The 19,238-nt window shown below is 33.0% G+C and overlaps 1 protein-coding gene across 2 annotated transcripts; it reads left to right on the top strand.

Annotated features, from left to right (window-relative positions):
* On the top strand, positions 1-7,747 carry LOC108326341 (protein argonaute 10). 2 transcript variants are annotated; one of them, XM_017559797.2, is made up of 22 exons: positions 1-427; positions 1,407-1,948; positions 2,233-2,441; positions 2,608-2,757; positions 2,838-2,971; positions 3,060-3,169; positions 3,259-3,365; positions 3,479-3,617; positions 3,697-3,813; positions 4,323-4,430; positions 4,519-4,590; positions 4,686-4,808; positions 4,889-5,048; positions 5,174-5,295; positions 5,787-5,924; positions 6,013-6,155; positions 6,285-6,347; positions 6,445-6,508; positions 6,609-6,744; positions 6,849-6,922; positions 7,169-7,295; positions 7,375-7,747. In XM_017559797.2, the coding sequence occupies exons 2-22, from the start codon at positions 1,526-1,528 to the stop codon at positions 7,569-7,571; spliced, it is 2,916 nt and encodes a 971-aa protein (XP_017415286.1). In that variant the 5' UTR covers positions 1-427; positions 1,407-1,525; the 3' UTR covers positions 7,572-7,747. The 2 variants fall into 2 exon arrangements, with proteins under 2 accessions (XP_017415286.1, XP_052731254.1); XM_052875294.1 differs by lacking the exon at positions 1,407-1,948 and having other exon boundaries at positions 5-427.
* Positions 7,748-19,238: the final 11,491 nt, after the last annotated feature.

Genomic DNA, 19,238 nt, shown 5'->3' with positions numbered 1-19,238 from the left:
AGGACTGCAAGTTCGAATTATTCTTCTTCCTTGTATCATTGCTTTTATAATCCTCAGTACCTCTTTTGGACTCATTACCCTCTCTCTCTTCAACTTTCACCATTTTTTAATATCTCTCTCTTCATAGCCTGTGCTGCTACAACAACAAGGGTGTAATGTAGGAGAGAGAAGAAGAAGTAAGAGGGAATACGAGAGAAGGCAGAGGCCTTTTTTTTTACACGTGATAAAGAAAACACCAAAAGCTCTTTTGCATGCGTGTATAAGATTCATCACCACTACCACAATCATCTTCTCCCTTTATCTTCTGTTTTCCCTTCTCCGTCTTTCTAAATTCTCAATCTTTCCAATCACCCCCATACCAGTTTTCACGTCGCTACTACTTGGTTTGTTAGCCATAAGGCCTTCTTTGCTAGCATAGAGAAAGAGGGTGAGTTCAAGTTGTGTTTTTTTTTCTCTGTCTTTTCCGTTCAAGTTAGTCGATTTTCGTTTTCTGACTTTGTTTACGCTTCAAGGCATTTGTTGGGGAAAGCATTTTGCTATGTAGCATAGCCTTTGCATGACATTTTTTTGTTAATATTTATTTATAATTTTTTTCTGTCTGCAAATCTTCTAGACAGTGATTTTTCTGCCCTTTTCAATGTTTATTCTCTTCACTTAGGATGTTTTGTTCTTGATTTTTGTTTTCTTCTGGTTGTTTTATTCTTTACTCCAAGGCAGACTTAAAGGTTTGTTTCAAACCTGTACAGTCAATATTTTTATTCCAATTTTTTTGTTTGTTTATTTATTCAAGTGTTTTTTATGTGCCTGTGTTTGGTGATGTTTTCAGTTTTTGGTAGGAGGAGACAGGTCTAAGGAGTTGGTTTTGTCTTCTGGGTATTTTTCATTTTATGGGATTTTCATATATATATATATATATATATATATATATATATGTCTAATCATATTTTATTATAATAAGTTTTTCTCTTTTGATTAATTTTTTTCTTGCTACGTTTGTTTGTGATATTTCGTGAGTGACACAAAAAACTTTATGACCGAGCTCCTAAATTGCATTGGGATTTCCTTTAAAGCAAAAGGGCAGAAGAAAATGTTGTCAAAATTTGCTTTTTTGTGATACTTAGCCCTATGGTTCTACCAGCTCACCATTTTTGGGTTTGCTTGCTGAAAGAAGGGTGACTTGTTGGATTTTTAAGTTTTGCAAAGGAATAGTAATAATGTTTGTATCCTTAAACAATGCATGTACTTTACAGTTTTCACAGCATACCATCACCATATTTTACTTTATGCATTAGTCCGTCCACTGAGAACACAACTCGAAATAATTAAGTTTTACTTTTTGGGTTCTTACTTTACAGCAATTACTACTCATTGATTTTCTATCTTTGTTTGTTTGTTCCTGGCTGAAGCAATTGGCACTGCTTTGCTGTTATAAGCAAAGACTAAACGTCAAAAACTGGTCATCTTTGACAAAGTGTGTATCTTCTTTTGTGTATCCATTGGCCACCACTCAGCACAAAAGGTGAACATGCCAGTGAGACAGATGAGGGAGAGCTCAGAGCAACATCTTGTTATCAAGCCCCATTTGCAGAACCCCATGAATGGAGCTAAGAAGGTTCCTAGAGCTGTTCAAAATGGCAAAGGTCCACCACCACCACTGCCACAAGAACCCCACAACCAAACTTCATCTCATGCTAGGAACAAGGGGAGAAGAAGGGGCAGGGGTGGCAGAAAATGTGACCAAGGGGATGTTTTGATGAGACCTATTGTGACAACTGGTGTTGAAAATGGAAGCACCATGTGTGGTGAAATAGAGATGGGATACCCTACATCAAGCAAGTCTTTGAGCTTTGCTCCTAGGCCTGGCTTTGGACAAGTTGGAACAAAGTGCATTGTGAAGGGTAACCATTTCTTTGCAGAGTTACCAGACAAGGACTTAAACCAGTATGATGTAAGCTCCTTTTGCTTGCTTGACCTCTATCACGCTACTGTAGCCATCTGCAAGAAAAAATAAGTTGGGGTCTGTGAGTGACTCATACATCACTCTACTGTGCCCATTTTTGGAAGTATTTAAGCTCTTCCTGTTATTCCCTCTTATATGTGCTATTCGATTGCAGAAGGATCTGAATGGGGTTATGTTTTTGCTGTCCTTTTCCCAGTTGTAACATTTATGACTCCTTAAATTTGGTCTGAAGTTTTGTTCTTTTTGTTTGTTGCCCCTACCGTGTTTTGTAGGTCAGTATCACCCCTGAAGTCTCTTCCAAAGCTGTGAACAGGTCCATAATAGCAGAACTCGTGAGGCTGTATAAAGAGTCTGACCTTGGGATGAGGCTTCCAGCATATGATGGCAGAAAAAGTCTGTACACAGCAGGGCCACTTCCCTTTTCCTGGAGAGAGTTTAAGATAAAGGTTGTGGATGATGAGGATGGAGTTAATGGCCCCAAGTAAGATTTATTGCATATATACAGTTTAAACATACTGAATATATAAATCTATATAATAATCTCATACGTTTATTTGGCTTTAAAGCAAAAACATTTGTGTGTATCTACTGTATGCATTTGAATTAAGTTCAATTTCCAAACCAACTGACACTTGCCCCATTTTCAGAAGGGAAAGAGAATATAGAGTGGTGATCAAGTTTGTTGCTAGGGCGAATTTGCATCACTTGGGCCAGTTTCTGGCTGGTAAACGTGCTGATGCTCCACAAGAGGCACTCCAAATTCTTGACATTGTATTAAGAGAGCTATCATCTAAGAGGTAGTTTTGCCAAGGAATTGACAGAATATGTGAATTTTTATGTTCTTGTTTGTCTCTCACAGAATCTGCTTTTTCTGTAGGTTCTGTCCAATTGGGAGATCATTCTTTTCACCGGATATTAGAACACCCCAACGGCTTGGGGAAGGTTTGGAGTCTTGGTGTGGATTTTACCAAAGCATAAGGCCCACTCAGATGGGTCTTTCCCTCAATATTGGTATATTACTCACCATGGATATCATTTGCTGAGGGAAGTACTGTTTTATAACTTCAATTTCTGTTTGTACTCTTCTTGCATTTCATAGATATGGCTTCTGCTGCGTTCATTGAACCTCTTCCAGTTGTGGAATATGTTGGCCAGCTATTAGGAAAAGATATCCTGTCAAGGCAATTGTCTGACGCTGATCGCATCAAAGTACTTACATGAACAAAGCTTGCATAGATGATTTTTTTGTTATAGTATTAGTACTAAAACTTACAGAACTACTTTAAGATGTCTAACAGATTAAGAAAGCTCTTAGAGGAGTTAAAGTTGAAGTAACCCACAGAGGGAGTGTTAGAAGAAAGTACCGAGTTTCTGGTTTGACTTCTCAACCGACCAGAGAACTTGTGTGAGTAAAAATTCTGATTTTATGATATGCAGTAACTCTTGTTGTCACCAAGTTCAAAGAAGTTCCATTTATTTTCCACAAGTTGTCTTGATGGCAAGGTTGTATCTTTCTAGGTTTCCTGTTGATGAGAACTCAACTATGAAGTCAGTAGTTGAATATTTTCAAGAGATGTATGGTTTCACAATTAAATATACTCACCTTCCTTGCCTTCAAGTAGGAAATCAAAAGAAAGCAAATTATTTGCCAATGGAGGTAAGGGGAATTCCTGGTAATTGACATAGCTTCTCTTCTTTCTAGTAATTATTTTTCATTCTTACTTCTGGTTCCTCAGGCCTGCAAAATTGTTGAGGGACAACGCTACACGAAAAGGTTGAATGAGAAGCAAATCACTGCTCTCCTGAAAGTTACTTGTCAAAGACCCCGTGATCGTGAAAATGACATTTTGCGGGTATTTTGTTGATTTTGAGTTGAACATTTGCTGTAAGCAGTTTCAGTTAAAATTTCTCTCTGCGGCACTCTGAATGTATGACTACAAATAAGCTAACATTCATTATTGTCATCATAATTTAAGAAAAGAGGAATAACTGCACCTATGTTTATATTTGGTTGCAGGGCCATTATTTATGTTGTTCACTTTTCATTGTTCCTTCCTAAAGTGTACTTAGCAAAAATATGTTCTAGCCCTTGTCTGTGTGTCACTTACACCTTAAAAGTCAGAATAGTATAAAACTTGCAGACTATAATATGATTCAAACAATGCTGAAATTGGAAGATGCAAATGATATTTCAAACTTCGAAGCGCGTGAGGGAGATCTTGCAGAAAAATAAACCCTACTAAATAAGTAAAGTTGAATAAGGAAGAATGCATGCAACCATGACATTTATATCTCTACACTTCGAGAATCTAAAATATAAATTTGGGCCATCACAATTAAGATTCAGTTTTTCTTTATGCAGACCATTCAGCACAATGCTTATGATCAAGATCCTTATGCAAAGGAATTTGGGATTAAAATAAGTGAGAAGCTAGCTTCGGTAGAAGCGAGAATTCTTCCTGCCCCATGGGTAATTTGCTTCTCCACCAACAGAGGCAAGATAAAACATTATTAATTCTTTTGCCATTGTTCATTGATATCTAGTACTTGTTTGCCAGCTTAAATATCATGAAAGTGGGAAAGAAAAGAATTGTTTGCCCCAAGTTGGTCAATGGAATATGATGAACAAGGTAATGTTTTCATGGTGAACATTGATATTACAATGGTCCGTTTTCAAGCAACTATGAACGCAAATATTTTACCTTTTTGTTGTTGAATGGTTCAGAAAATGATAAATGGGATGACTGTCAGCCGGTGGGCATGCATAAATTTTTCACGAAGTGTACAAGACACTGTTGCTCTCTCTTTTTGTGCCGAACTAGCTCAAATGTGCCAAGTATCTGGCATGGTAGTTTTTCTTCTATTCTGTTGTTTATTTTTGAAGAGTGCGCAAGCTTTCTTGAAATTCATATTGATTTTTGGTTGTAGGAATTTAATCCAGAGCCTGTTATCCCCATCTACAATGCCAAACCTGAGCATGTGGAGAAAGCTTTAAAGCATGTTTATCATGTGTCATCAAACAAAACCAAAGGAAAGGAATTGGAGCTTTTATTAGCAATATTACCTGACAACAACGGTTCTCTCTACGGTAAGCCACCTTCAGTGTTGATAAAAGTGCATGATTATGTATTGCTGTTTTACTTCAGTTGACAGACTTATAAGCGTTGTTCCAAGTTTAAATGCTCATAACTCATAACTTTATTTTGTTTTCAGGTGATCTAAAGCGTATTTGTGAAACTGACCTTGGTTTAATTTCTCAATGTTGTCTGACGAAGCATGTCTTCAAGATCACTAAGCAGTACCTGGCTAATGTGTCTTTGAAAATCAATGTCAAGGTTTATTTTCTCTCAGATCCCAGTTACATGAAATTGCACTTTCCTAACTAAGAATTTCAAGTCTACTGTCAACTTCTATCAATTTTTTGACAATTCTGTCTAATATGGTTTTCTTCATTGTTATGGTATGGATGCATTTTTGTGCATAAAAATCATGTGTAAATGGTTATAAATGGTTGGCTAGTCAAGGCTTTGCTGCCTATGGCATTGTTTAAACTCCCAGTAATGGGTTCCACATCTCAGTAGTTGATCCAGATAGGACTAATAATAAAAAACGTTTGCATTTCACTATTAGCTTAAGCTTTTAGCATAGCAGCAGTGAGTGTTTTGACATACAAAAGTGATGTAAAATTGATACTATTTTATCTTTTGTCGCTAAAATACATTGTCATGCTGGTCAATGTAGTCAATCCTTGCTCTATGGATATTGTCAGAACTGCTTTGAAAGGCTTCCAACGCCTTAATGATCATTTGACATCTACTTAATGCAGATGGGAGGTAGAAACACTGTTTTGGTTGATGCTGTAAGTTGTAGAATACCATTGGTTAGTGACATACCGACTATAATATTTGGAGCAGATGTTACTCACCCTGAAAATGGGGAAGACTCCAGCCCTTCAATTGCAGCTGTATGCTTTTGTCTTGGTTTTTATAATATTGCAGTGAAAATCTTTTGGGTTGTGGTTGCTGATATCTATTACCATTACTAATCTATAGGTAGTAGCATCTCAAGACTGGCCTGAAGTGACAAAATATGCCGGTTTAGTGTGTGCTCAGGCTCATAGGCAGGAACTTATACAAGACTTGTACAAAATGTGGCATGACCCTGTTCGTGGCTTAGTTAGTGGTGGCATGATCCGGTAATACAAGAGATTTGACATCCTCATTTCTAATTCTCAATGTTTTGTTTTGGAATGATGGGATTTTGGCAATGCAAGTTTCACTTTCCCCCTATATCTAAATATTTTGTTCTGTGTCGTTTTTTGCAGAGATTTGTTGATTTCCTTTAGAAAGGCAACAGGACAAAAGCCTCTAAGGATTATATTTTATAGGTATGTATTTTTAATGTATGTTAATTATGATGCAATGGCTAGTTTTTTAAACATTATAGTTTGTTGAAACTGTTCTGCTAACAAGAAATTCGAACAGGGATGGTGTAAGTGAAGGGCAATTTTACCAAGTTCTACTCTACGAGTTGGATGCAATTCGAAAGGTCAGAATCAGAATATTTTACACATTCCCACATACGTTCTAATTGTTTAATCTATAAAACATGTTGTGACAAAAATACATATATATGTATATACTTGCAGGCATGTGCTTCTTTAGAACCAAACTATCAACCTCCAGTAACTTTCATAGTTGTACAAAAAAGACACCATACTCGGTTGTTTGCAAACAACCACAGGGACAGAAACAGTACAGATAAGAGTGGAAATATATTGCCTGGTATGATGACTGTACCTGAATTCACTTGCCCATGTAAACAAATAAATGAGTAATTTTATTTTTTGTTTACAGTGATTGTCTAATTAGATCATTTTTCTTCACAGGGACTGTTGTGGATTCTAAAATCTGTCATCCAACAGAATTTGATTTTTATCTCTGCAGTCATGCCGGTATCCAGGTGGAAGATTTGAGCTTTATGATTACAATGTTGATTATGAAGCAAACTGTTTTTTTTTTTGCAAGGTTTTGATACCCCTTAGATAGTTAAAAGGGTTTGTGAGAGATAATGTTCTGCATTTGTTGGAAGTACTGAAACATTAATCTCTTTGTTGGGTTAAGAAGAGAAAAACATGTTTCCTTATTAAGAGGAAGCTCTAAAGCTGTAATTTGGTTGAATTATGATTTTGTTTGTCTTATGATGCAGGGTACAAGTCGTCCTGCTCATTATCATGTTCTTTGGGACGAAAACAACTTTACAGCAGATGGAATCCAATCTTTGACAAACAATCTATGTTATACATATGCAAGGTGTACACGCTCAGTGTCTGTTGGTAAGCCGTAGTGATTGATTTAGTTGAAATTTAATTTGTTTGCAAAGTATGAAGCTTAATGGATTTGATTGATGTGCAGTTCCTCCTGCATATTACGCACACTTAGCTGCATTTCGAGCACGGTTCTACATGGAACCAGACATGCAAGAAAATGGCTCCTCAGGAGGTGGTGGTGGTGGTGGTTCGAAGGCTACAAGAGGTGGTGGAGAGTGCGGCGTGGTGAAGCCGTTGCCAGCCTTGAAAGAAAATGTGAAGAGAGTAATGTTTTACTGTTAGATTGTGCAGTTGTTAGCAGATGCATAAAATGTTTCATGCGACAATGTTTTCCCATAGTTCAAAGAATTAGGCATCGGAAACGAAGTTCATGAATCTATCTTTATTGTTGAAATTCTTGCCTAAAGGGGCATTGTAGATGTTGCAATAGTAGAAAATTTTCAATTCGTCATGCTAAATATTTATCAATGATTTCAGGTTCTAGGCAAAGTAGAGTAATTTAATAACTGCAATTCTTAAAGTTCGGTCATAGGTTTTAATTTGTCTCTTTTAAGGATTTATATAGGAAACGGTAAAAGCATATAATTTTTTATATATTGTGTTTTTTCTTATAAAATCTTTGCATAAAATATCAATTAAAAGGTTAGTTTAAATTAAGTCTTTTTTTTTTTAGAAAAAATCACTGATCTTAAGTTGATATTTATCCATAAATGCTACAAAAACATTAAATGTTTTTCTTTATTTTAAAAAATTGTGAATTATATTTTATGATATGAAATAAATTAAAAGATAAAAACTAATTAGACATTGACGTACTAACTTATATATATATATATATATATATATATATATATATATATATATATATATATATATATATATATATTTATGTCGCAAATGTATTAGAATATATTACACGTTACTCTCTTCGATGCTTTTTTTCTGTTTAAGGTTTGGAAAAATTATGTCTTTTTAGAATTTCAAGAATATATTCATAATTTTCTGTAAGATTTAAATATATAAATGTTGGGTTATCATGATCCCGAAATGTTATAACTAATAACTAATAATTATTAATTGTACTAAAAAAAGTAAATTTACTTTAAATCATTAATTATTGAATCCTGGATACTAGACCGAAAATTATAACCGATAATTTGTTTATGATTAGAGTGTAACTCTTGTAATTCTTTTATACAAAAATACATTTATTTTGATAAGGTAGAATAAAATGAATATAATAAAAAAAATTCAATTGTTTTTATTAAAATTAAGAAAATTTAATAAATTTAATCAATATATAAATATAAATAAAATAAGGATTATGATTAATAGTTTACTTTATTGTACAATAAAGGTTAGTCTTTAAATTAAAATTAAAATATAATGTATTTTCTTTTACCAACATTTTTCTCTCAAATGTGTTAAAAGCTAATTCTCCAAGTAGATTTACATAGATTTACATGACTTACTCCTCTCTACTTGAAAATGAGTAATCACAGAATATCAGGATAAACGCCAACTAAGCATAACCATATTCATATTCTACCATTCAATAACCAATCCTGAGATATTCCTCTCTGGAATACTCCTTCATATCTATACTATTCAAATCACATCATACTTTAAAGTCATCATATTTCTTCATTCAATACATATTTAAGTAAAATCAAACCGAACAGTAAAACCACCACCACACTTGAGCACAACTGATAAAAAAAGATCAACATAACCTATGAACAAGACCGAACAAGAGAATACATTTTAGACTAACATACAAACGTTTAGTGTAAAACCAAATGGTCTTTCACTTATCCACATAACAGGACCGAACGATCCATACTAGGTAAGACTCATCAGAAGCTGAACACTTATTAAAATACTGAACGTTTACTCACCACTCAACAATTATGACCAAACGGTCTTTACTAGATAGAACTCCAAGAATGTACAAAATACTAAAGAATACATAATTAGACCTAATCGAAAATCATGAAAACTTTTATAAGAGACCTAAGAGTTTAAACTGAACACTACAAACTAGGACCGGACACTATTTAGCTTGGCTGAACACTCTTAATACCTAATGCAAATATATTATGGAATATTTTATAAGACCGAGTGCTTAGTTTAAAACCGAGTACTACTGAAACCGAGCGCTTGGTTCAAGACCGAACACTACTGAACTTATACCAAAACGAAGAAATATATATATATATATATATATATATATATATATATATATATATATATATATATATATATATATATATATATATATATATATATATATATAATATAATTATATAATACTTATTTTCAATAAAGGATAAATATAATATCTACTACTTTAAGTATTATTGAATACCTTAACTAACCTGATTACGAAGTATAAATAGGAAGCTATACTTATACCGAACGCTTATTTACAAGTATATTAATAGATAACTCATCAATCATTGACTGAAATTCTCTACAAAAGATGAATCTAGTCCAGACCGAATGCCCAATGGAAAATCGAACGGTCACGGATGACTCTCGGCGACAATTACAGAATCACACAGAATGTTGTAGACTTAAGATCAAACCTTATTCCTACCCAATTCATACCATTTATACATCATCAACATATACAGGTTAACATGCAACAAATTAAATATTCAATATCAACTAAATAACCAAACAAAACATAATTCAAACATGTAACCATTCACCATCAGAGAATCATAATTAAATTACAAGATTCCCTTACCTCGAAACCCAGAAAACTGCTATGCTTCTACAGTATTGTCTACACTGTCAGAACCTTTATACCCTCCTACAAATCTCTGTTCGGTGAAGAGGAACCCATCATAGAATCAAAGACAGAAACTAGATTCAGAGGAGAGTTTGATGAATACATGCAAGCTGAACAGTGCTTGCATGTAACAGAAAATACATAAATCCTAAAAGGACGAAGGGGTTTAACTTACCAACTCCAAACAGCAACTTGATCGGTTTAAAAGAGAGAGCTTGATACCAAGAATACTTAGGTGTTGCCTGGATGATGATCGGAAGAAGAAAGAGATGAGAATTCTTAGAGAGAAGAGGAAGATTGTAGAGAGAAGGAGGAGAAAATGAATAACTCAGAAGGTTGAAGAAGATGAATGCATGCAGAAAAGTGGCACGAAATTTGAAAACTTGACTTATAAACTGTCGTCAAAACCGATCGTCAACTCTGCAATCCACACCTGTCTTCCACTTTCTGAATCTCAGAACCTTTGCATCTACACCTGGGGGTTTAGGGTTTTTAAGGGTTCTGATATTATCCATGATAAAAGCTACCTTAAATTAATAGAAAATTAATTTAAATTTACAATTAACTTTGAATCGTATGTTTAAAGATGTAAATATATCTAAAGTTGTAAAAAGATGACTGAATGAAAAGGAAGAAAAGTTGATCTAAATAATAGTAAGAGGAATAAATAAAAGAAATGTAATGAACAACCGGATGAAGATACCACGTAATCTAATCTCGTTTTTAACGAAAGAAAAGTTGAGATCACGCTGGCAGCTTCAACTAGTAGAATTTCATGATAATGAAAAGTAGAGAAGAGAAATGAATGAGAGAAAAGTAGGATTCAAGACTATTATATATAGAAATTATTGAAGATTTTAGAAGGAGTGAAAATAAAATAAAATAAATAAAATAAAATAAATTTAGAGGTAAAAGTGATCCCAAATGAATGTTGTCAGCCCAACAATACACCATGCATTTTGTGGACAAGATATTGAATGTTTTCTATATACATATATTGCAAAGAGCATTAATGGAGTTCGTGGGTCCATTTCATTTCATTAAGAATGATGAAGAAGAAGAAGATGAATATTCATTTCATCTCTTTCCAAAGGATCTTCTTCGGTGCCAAATTTTCATTTCCTGCAATGCTTTTTGATTCACTATGTTTCATGGTAGACACTGTTTTTATATATTCATTTTTAATAAAATTATTTTTAAAATAAATCTTTAAAATATAAATTCAGATAATAATTTAATAGATTTTAAGTGAAATTCAAATCAAATTACTTAGTAAAATATTAATCAAAATTAATTTAATCATTTTAAAAAACAAATTTAAATGAACTGTGACAAAATATAAATTTTAAAAATATATGAAGTTAACTTTTAAATGATTATTTTATGATTAATAATTTTTTCACTAATAATTTTTATTCTGATTACTTGAATAATATAAAAAAATACTTAAATAAAATTTATCAGATATCATGATCTTTATATTCGTCTTTTTAACAGGTAAATAATTAAATAACATGCAAAATATCCATTAAAGATATTCATTTAATATATCTCACAAGCTTTATAAACAAAATAATCACAAATATGAATTTTTTTTATTATTCCTAGTCATCAATTGAATGTAGATTACATATATATTGATGTAATTGATCATACGTGTGAATTTATACAAAATATTTACTTAGATCTTTAAATGGATTTTTATACTTTATTTAATCATACAAAATCAGATTCTTATACTTATTCACGAATAACATAAAAAATGAGCACATCATCACAATTTTATTACACAATTTTAGGTTTTTAAATGTATGAACTAGGTTTGGAAGAAAAATTTCAGAACTTTATCTTAGTTTTCTAGGAATATCATATTTATCAAAATAAAAATTCAAAACAATTACACGTTTTGACTATTATAGGGTGATAATTCTTTATTTATCAATTTGCAAAATAGTAAAGACTACCACAAATAAACGCCTTCGATGGATTTCAATATCAAAAATCATTTATCCGGATAATTTGCTTGCTATAGATTTTCTCTTTTAAGTTAATAATCATTCTACCTATTTGACTAAAAAGTTTTTTTCTCACTAACTTCTCTCATGTAAAACCTAATTTATATAGGCTAAGAGTTATAATTTTAAAGTAAATTGATATAAAAGTATGTTTACAGAAGTCTTCATAAATAGAATCGAAACAATTCATTTTTAACTTATTCTAAATTCCATGTCTTTAAAGTTTTAAATATTTTACTTTCTCTGTAAAAATTCTACTAATCAATTGTTTTTTTCACAATCGATGAAACAATACTGATTAGATAAAAATAGATTAATCAAAATCTTGGTTTGAGTAAGTTCTTTTTTTTTTTATAGTTCTCCTTTATTATTTTTATGACTTTGTGAGAATTTTATATTCTATCTGATCAAATCAAACGAGGAATATGTTTGTTCTAGTAATCTAAACGAAACAAGTGAATATATTAGTTGCACACGTTGAGCATTAGAAGTTTTATCAACTTACACAGGAAGGTTTTGAACATAGGAGCTGCTTTTCTTGTAAAGCAAAACTTTGTCCAATTAAGGAGAGTTAATGAATTAAATATGTTATTTGGTTCAGAATATGTTGAAATTTTTTATAAATGGGAATAAATACAATAACATAAAAAAAAAAATTTCCACATCACAGGGCTCATGTCTGGTGAAAAAATAATCTATTTCATTTAAAAAATATCGGTGCATTTTTACAAATAAATGCTAAAATTTATATTTGACTTGACCCCTTTTGCAATGGATGTAAATTTGATCTTTTACGCATGATGTAACACATAAATTTACATTATTTGATATTAGATGATCCATTTTAGATTGAAATTTAGAATTAGTAGTAATACAAGTTTACCCTATATATGGTTTGAATTAAGGGAAAATTTAAAAAAATATGATAGTTTACCTGTAATTTACAAAAACGAGATAGTTGATTTTTTTATTTATAGTTGACAATTTCTTCATTAAATTTTGGAAAAGATGAAGTTATTATAACTTATGACGACTTCTTGGTAAATTCGTTAAGTTAAAGTATGAAGAGATGAAATTGTTATGATTTATGACAATTTTTTCGTAAATTCGTTGAATTAAAGTCGTAATAAATAATGATAACTTTCAATTTGAACGAAAGTTGTCAGGAATGGTAATGATTTTCAATTTATAGTGAACCAAAGTTGTCATGACAACTTTAGTTATACTAAATATTTTCCCAAACTTTTTAATTTTTTTTAAACATAATGATATGTGGAATAATTTTTAAATTTAGGTGGTGTTAGAAATATAAACATGTGAGTTAATAATAATAATAATTAAAAATTAATATTACATAATTCTTTGGATTCATCTATCTAGGACCTGTAGTGCCATATGAAGGTTTTCTTCTTGATTTTGCAGAAAATTAGGATGTTGAAGAATTGTTTCTGGTGGTTGAAAAGACATTGATGGAGGATAAAATGACATTGATGAAGTCCCTCAATTATTTGTAGATAATAATGTCATGCTTGAAGTGGCAAAGATGTGTGATGGTCCTACACCAAAGCTTGACGGGAATGCATACGATGAAGGCAGCAGTTGTTGGAAGGGGTTGTTGGATTGGTTGTCACATTGAGTGGGAAAATCTGAACATTTGACTATGATCCATAAACGATTGACTAAAAGATTGTGGATGGTGTAGAAAATGTGCAAAAGACCCGACATGGGCATGGAAGGGTTATGAAGGAGGATGAGAACGTTCTTGTGACGTATCATACAGTAACATAAGCAATAAGGTTATTGACACATAAAATGGATGGTAATATTGTACAGTAAGCTAAACTCTTCGTCGTAAGATTGCACAAATGGAGATATGTAAAGAACAATGTGATTTATTTATGTACCACTACATGTATGGTGAACTATCACGTAAATGGTAGTTTGTGGTGAATGATGTTTCTTGAATGACTATATACATTCATCCTGATTATAGTCTATATATCATCAACAAGGCATATGAACTCCACTTTCATCCAATTAATAAATCAAACAAATGTAGAAATGAAGGGCATCAAATGGGAACTTATCCCTGACCATATTTTTTTACTATTAAGTTATATTATCTACATTTTATAATTTTCATTATCTTAATCAAAATATTTGATTTTTTAATCAAATCATGGGAATTATTAAACTTGTATTTCAAAACAATCTTTGTTTTTTACAATAAAAATAAAACAAAATCAAGAAAAGTCCTTATGAATAACCACAACTTTAGTTAAGAAAAAAAAAATTCGGTACAATTGAAGTCGTCATGACTCATGACAACTTTAGTTCGCTAATAATTTAAAGTCGTCACTACTCTAATAATTTTTGTTCAAATCGAAAATCATCATTATTCTTGATGACCTTTATCAATAAATGTACAAAAAAGTCGTCATGAATCATACAACAACTTCACATTTATTGAATTTTATAAAGAAATAGTAAGAACTCATAACATTTTCAATAGAAAAATTGTCAGAACTTAGGACGACTTATCTAGACCTGTAAACAAAAAGTTAATAATTATATTTTTACAAATTACACTATTATTTTTTAAAATTTGCCTAAATTAAGGGATTATATTAGTCAATTTTAGATTGATTAAGCCAAAATTCAAGTTTGAATAAGTAACATTTTATTTTATTTATGATGATTAAAACATGCTATAATAGTATAGATTAGGTTATTTGGCAATTTTATATTATATATAATGTTGCCATTTTCTAGTTTGACGCGTGTGATATTCAATAAAAGATTTTTTTAAAAAAATAAACGTTATTATCCGCATGTTTGCAATGATGTTTTAAAAATAACTTTCCACAGTTTATATATAATTTCAGTCTCAGTATGGTCATAGCTATTATTTGTGCTAGATTGTTGAGAATCTATTCTAGCAGGCAATGAGAACAAGATCACTAAAATTGTGGAGTTTTCTATGGAAATTTTAATTATTATCTAAGATGGAAAATTTACTGTTACTTATGAGTGAGAAACAGAGGTTAAAGGAACAGAGGTTCATGAAAAGCAATCTCTGCACCATCTAAAGCCAAAACACAAGTTTCCATTTTTGTTATTGTATTCTTTCACATGTTCAACTCTATATAGTATATAGCTTTTATCCATACAAATTTTTATTCATCATATGACAATTTTTCACAATCTATGTCAATCCAAAATTAATAGAAAAATTATTTACCAAATTTAAATTTACAGTAAGAAATACATGTTATTTTTTTGAATGATTTTTTAAAATAATTTACAATATGATTTTTTTTTCACATCAAATTCTATTATACATTTTTTATTTTGCATCATCATCTGTGCTTTTCTTAAAAACAAGATAATGGTCCTTTTCTTAAAAAGAAATCAAACATCATATGTTCTTAATCAAAAGGAAAAGAAGGTGAAAAAATCAAATGTCATCTATTGAAATAAGCATTATCTTAGTCAGTTCGTATTTTTATGTTGAACTGAGCCGTGAAGATGGGAACAGAAGAATAAAAACCGTGGAAGTGGAAATGAGAAGGAAAAGGAGGGGATAACCAAAACTATCCACTCTATGCTGGAGTCTGGGTCGGAGTCCGGAATTCATGGTTCGGGTTACAAATTTGGGGTTACGGGTTCACGGTTCAAAGAAATTTGTGTATTCTGAACTTCATTCTAATTAGAAGAAGATTGGCAATAATGATGATATATTTTCTTTAGACTATTTGGTTGGTTTTCTTTTTCAGATTGGATCTGAGATTTCTCTGCTGAAGATTCATGTGGATATTTTTCTAGATTTTATTCCTGAAATTTGCTCAAAGCTTCTCTCGTCACAATGTTAAAACAAGTTTTTTTTCATATTCTTCTCTTTTTCGGATAGCTCAAGAAACCTTTTGGTTGCTGATATTATCGACATAATCAAACCTAAACTATTTGCTTGGATTTATTGAAACTGGTGATTCCTGTCTTTAAGTGTAACATCCCAATTATATATATAAAAAACATATATAATAAAGATGTCATCATTGGATAATATAGGAAAACAATCAAGAGTAATTAAGGATTACAGTCATCTCAAAGTAACTTCAAAAATTAAACTTCAACTCCGAAAAGATTTAAACAATAAACTAAAAGGGAAACAATATTTTAAATTACAGACAACAATCGATAACATCCTAAGGAGACTAGGAAACAACATTGTCCTCAACTTCCAAGGCCGTCTCCAAAAGAACTTCCTCGTCATCTGCTCTCACCCAAGTGGATGATCATCGCAAAAGAAACATACACAAGCAACACAAACAAGCAATGGTGAGCTAGATATAAAAAACATGTTATACAACCTCACACGACATACAAAAGTCACCCAAACATGGTAAACTGACATCACAAGACTTGTTACTTTATAAACCGACTCGTCCGGACTAGAATGATTACCGAGCTATGACGGGTCTTGCACTCGTGGTGGCTTATGAAACTTGGGTTCCCCCACCCTACCACACTTACGAGGTTAGTCCGTTATCACTCACCTTGGGCCATACTGGAAGCACCCAAGACTAGGACCTCCTGCTACTCCTCACCACATAGTTCAATCCTTTCTACGTGAGAAGAAAGACCATTGGAGTTTCAGCATGACCCCCAAAACTGAGGTACCATGCAGTCATTCTACACACCACCAGATCACCATCATGTATCATCTCCTTGAGGATCATGGAATTACGTCCATGAACCATACTGTCACTTTGAAACTTAACCCAAGACATGAATAACCAGATACCATCATATTATCACAGTGAATCCAACATATCTCATACATTCGCATACTTCCCACATAAATCACATCATACTCTCAATCATGTTGCAAAATCAAGCCATCCAAATCAGTTATCTACACATACATACACCCTGACAGTCAAACAACATTAAACAGCTCAAATAGATGAGGAAAAATGTGAAACTCACTGAACCAGGTCGCACAGCGCACCAAGGTGCAAGGCAATACAACAAAAATGCGCACAACGTACCCTTTAATTCGCTATGTGAATTAACTCACTGAGGCCACAGGCCTCAGGTCTTCTCGCATAGCGCACCCAAGTCGCTATGCGAGAGCTCAAACAGAGAGCACACCCCCAAACATTCTCGCTATGCGCCCAACTCGCTCTTCGAATTAAATGGGCAGTGATTCTAGATCACCACCAGTCGCATAACGACAGGATTCGCTAGGCGAATTTCACCGATAGAGAGCACACCCCCAAACCTTCTCGCTATGAGCCCAACTCGCTCTTCGAATTAAATGGGTAGTGATTCCAGATTACCACCAGTCGCATAGCGACATTATTCGCTAGGCAAATTTCACTGACAGAGAACACATCCCCAAACCTTCTCGCTATGCGCCCAATTCGCTCTTCGAATTAAATGGGCAGTGATTCCAGATCACCACCAATCGCATAGCGACAAGATTCGCCATGGCGAGTCCATAATCAGAGAGCATCCCCCTCTGGTAATTCGCACAGCGCACTAGCTCGCACAGCGAATTTCCCAGACAGTGAGCACCCTCATGCGAGATAGCTCGCATAACGACTTTACATCATCTGCAGAACGCGAATTCTGCAAAATTACACACTCATACCCGTCCTTACCACTTCTAGGCCTCTTGGCCAACTTCTAAGACTTCTAATTCATGTTATATCCTTAGTTAGACTTTCCTAGCTGATTAAAAACGTTACTACTACAATTCTAAAGTGATTTAGACTCAATTTCTACTCTAGAACGCCAAAATCAACAACTTAGGGACCCAAATCTAATTCTACTACTTGTAACTTGTTTTTGACCATTTGAAAGACTCATACAAGTCACAAATGACTTACCCAAAGTGCCTAAACAGACCAAATGAACTCCTAGCCTCTAATTCTAAATTTCACCACCTCACTTCCTCTAAAATTGACCCAAGACTCTACCAGCTTGTTCAAAACAGTGCATACTTTCCTTACCTTCCACTTGATCACCCCTCCAACAGAATACATACATCAACATACCAATCTTAAGTATCATCTCAGCCCAACCACATCCACAGTCACAAATATCAAAAATACAATTTCAATCTAAACAACATAGTCACACAAAGATCAGCACATGTAATGTTCATACAACCCATAGAAAAGAATCTAGCTCCCCTTACCTGGGTTTCTCTAAGCACAACTATTGAAACTCCCCTAGCAGTACCTTGACAGCACAAGAACTCAACATGCCCCGATCAGAAAAAAGAAAATGTTCGGTAGAAATGAAGCCCTCTACTCCGCAGACGCTTGGGTAGTACCAAAATCAAATTCCTATGGTTCAAGGTGCTGAGAATTTAGAGAGAAGTCAGAGGAAGAAGAAACTTTCTAAAGAGAGAAGGAGGCTTGAAGAATGATCAGAATTTTGATAAAGCCTCCCCTTTAATGAATTTTTTTTATACATATATATTTACAGGTTCTTACAATAAGGGCCTTATGTTATGTATTTTGAGCATCGCCTCTGATATGTTTCAAAGCAATCTTTTAAGTTTCTAGTCTACTAGAGCTAATATATGGTTTATTCTATTGAAGATTGCAGAAAAAGCATAACTTCTTGATCTTTGAGGATCGTAAATTTACTGATATTGGTAACACAGTAACCATGCAGTATGCAGGGCAAGCCTGCTTAATTGTCATGGAATCCTTTTTTGGATTCCTCTCATCCATTTCTGCATTCAACATGACTTATATTACTATTCCACTGTCTCACAGAGAGATCTTTCAAATATTGGATTGGGCTCACACAGTGAATGCTCACATAATCTTAGGTCCAGAAATTGTTGATGGATTTAAATTGAAGGTCTGCACCAGTAGTAAATATAATTATTTTACACCATAGCAACATCGGTATAATTTTAAAAAACATCCAAAGTTGTGGTCGACCGGCACATCCAAAGTTTTTGATCTTCTTGAGTTGAAGGTACCTTGAAATTGAAAAATGAGACAAGATATTTAAGCAAGAACATTCAACCCACAGCATGAATCAATTTATATATTCCATTAATAAACTCATAAGAACAGTCAACAAGTCTCTCATAATAGCCATCTCAATTAG

The sequence above is a fragment of the Vigna angularis genome, chromosome 3, assembly GCF_016808095.1.
Source record: "Vigna angularis cultivar LongXiaoDou No.4 chromosome 3, ASM1680809v1, whole genome shotgun sequence".
Lineage (NCBI taxonomy): Eukaryota > Viridiplantae > Streptophyta > Magnoliopsida > Fabales > Fabaceae > Vigna > Vigna angularis.
The sequence above is the reverse complement of the archived record's forward strand: the minus strand, read 5'-3'. Positions and strand labels throughout refer to the sequence as shown.

Coding starts and splice junctions, on each gene's coding strand:
- LOC108326341 (XM_017559797.2), top strand. CDS start 1,526: ATGCCAGTGAGACAGATGAGGGAGAGCTCAGAGCAACATCTTGTTATC. Junction 6,156..6,284: donor GTTAGTGGTGGCATGATCCG/GTAATACAAGAG, acceptor CGTTTTTTGCAG/AGATTTGTTGATTTCCTTTA. Junction 7,296..7,374: donor TACACGCTCAGTGTCTGTTG/GTAAGCCGTAGT, acceptor ATTGATGTGCAG/TTCCTCCTGCATATTACGCA.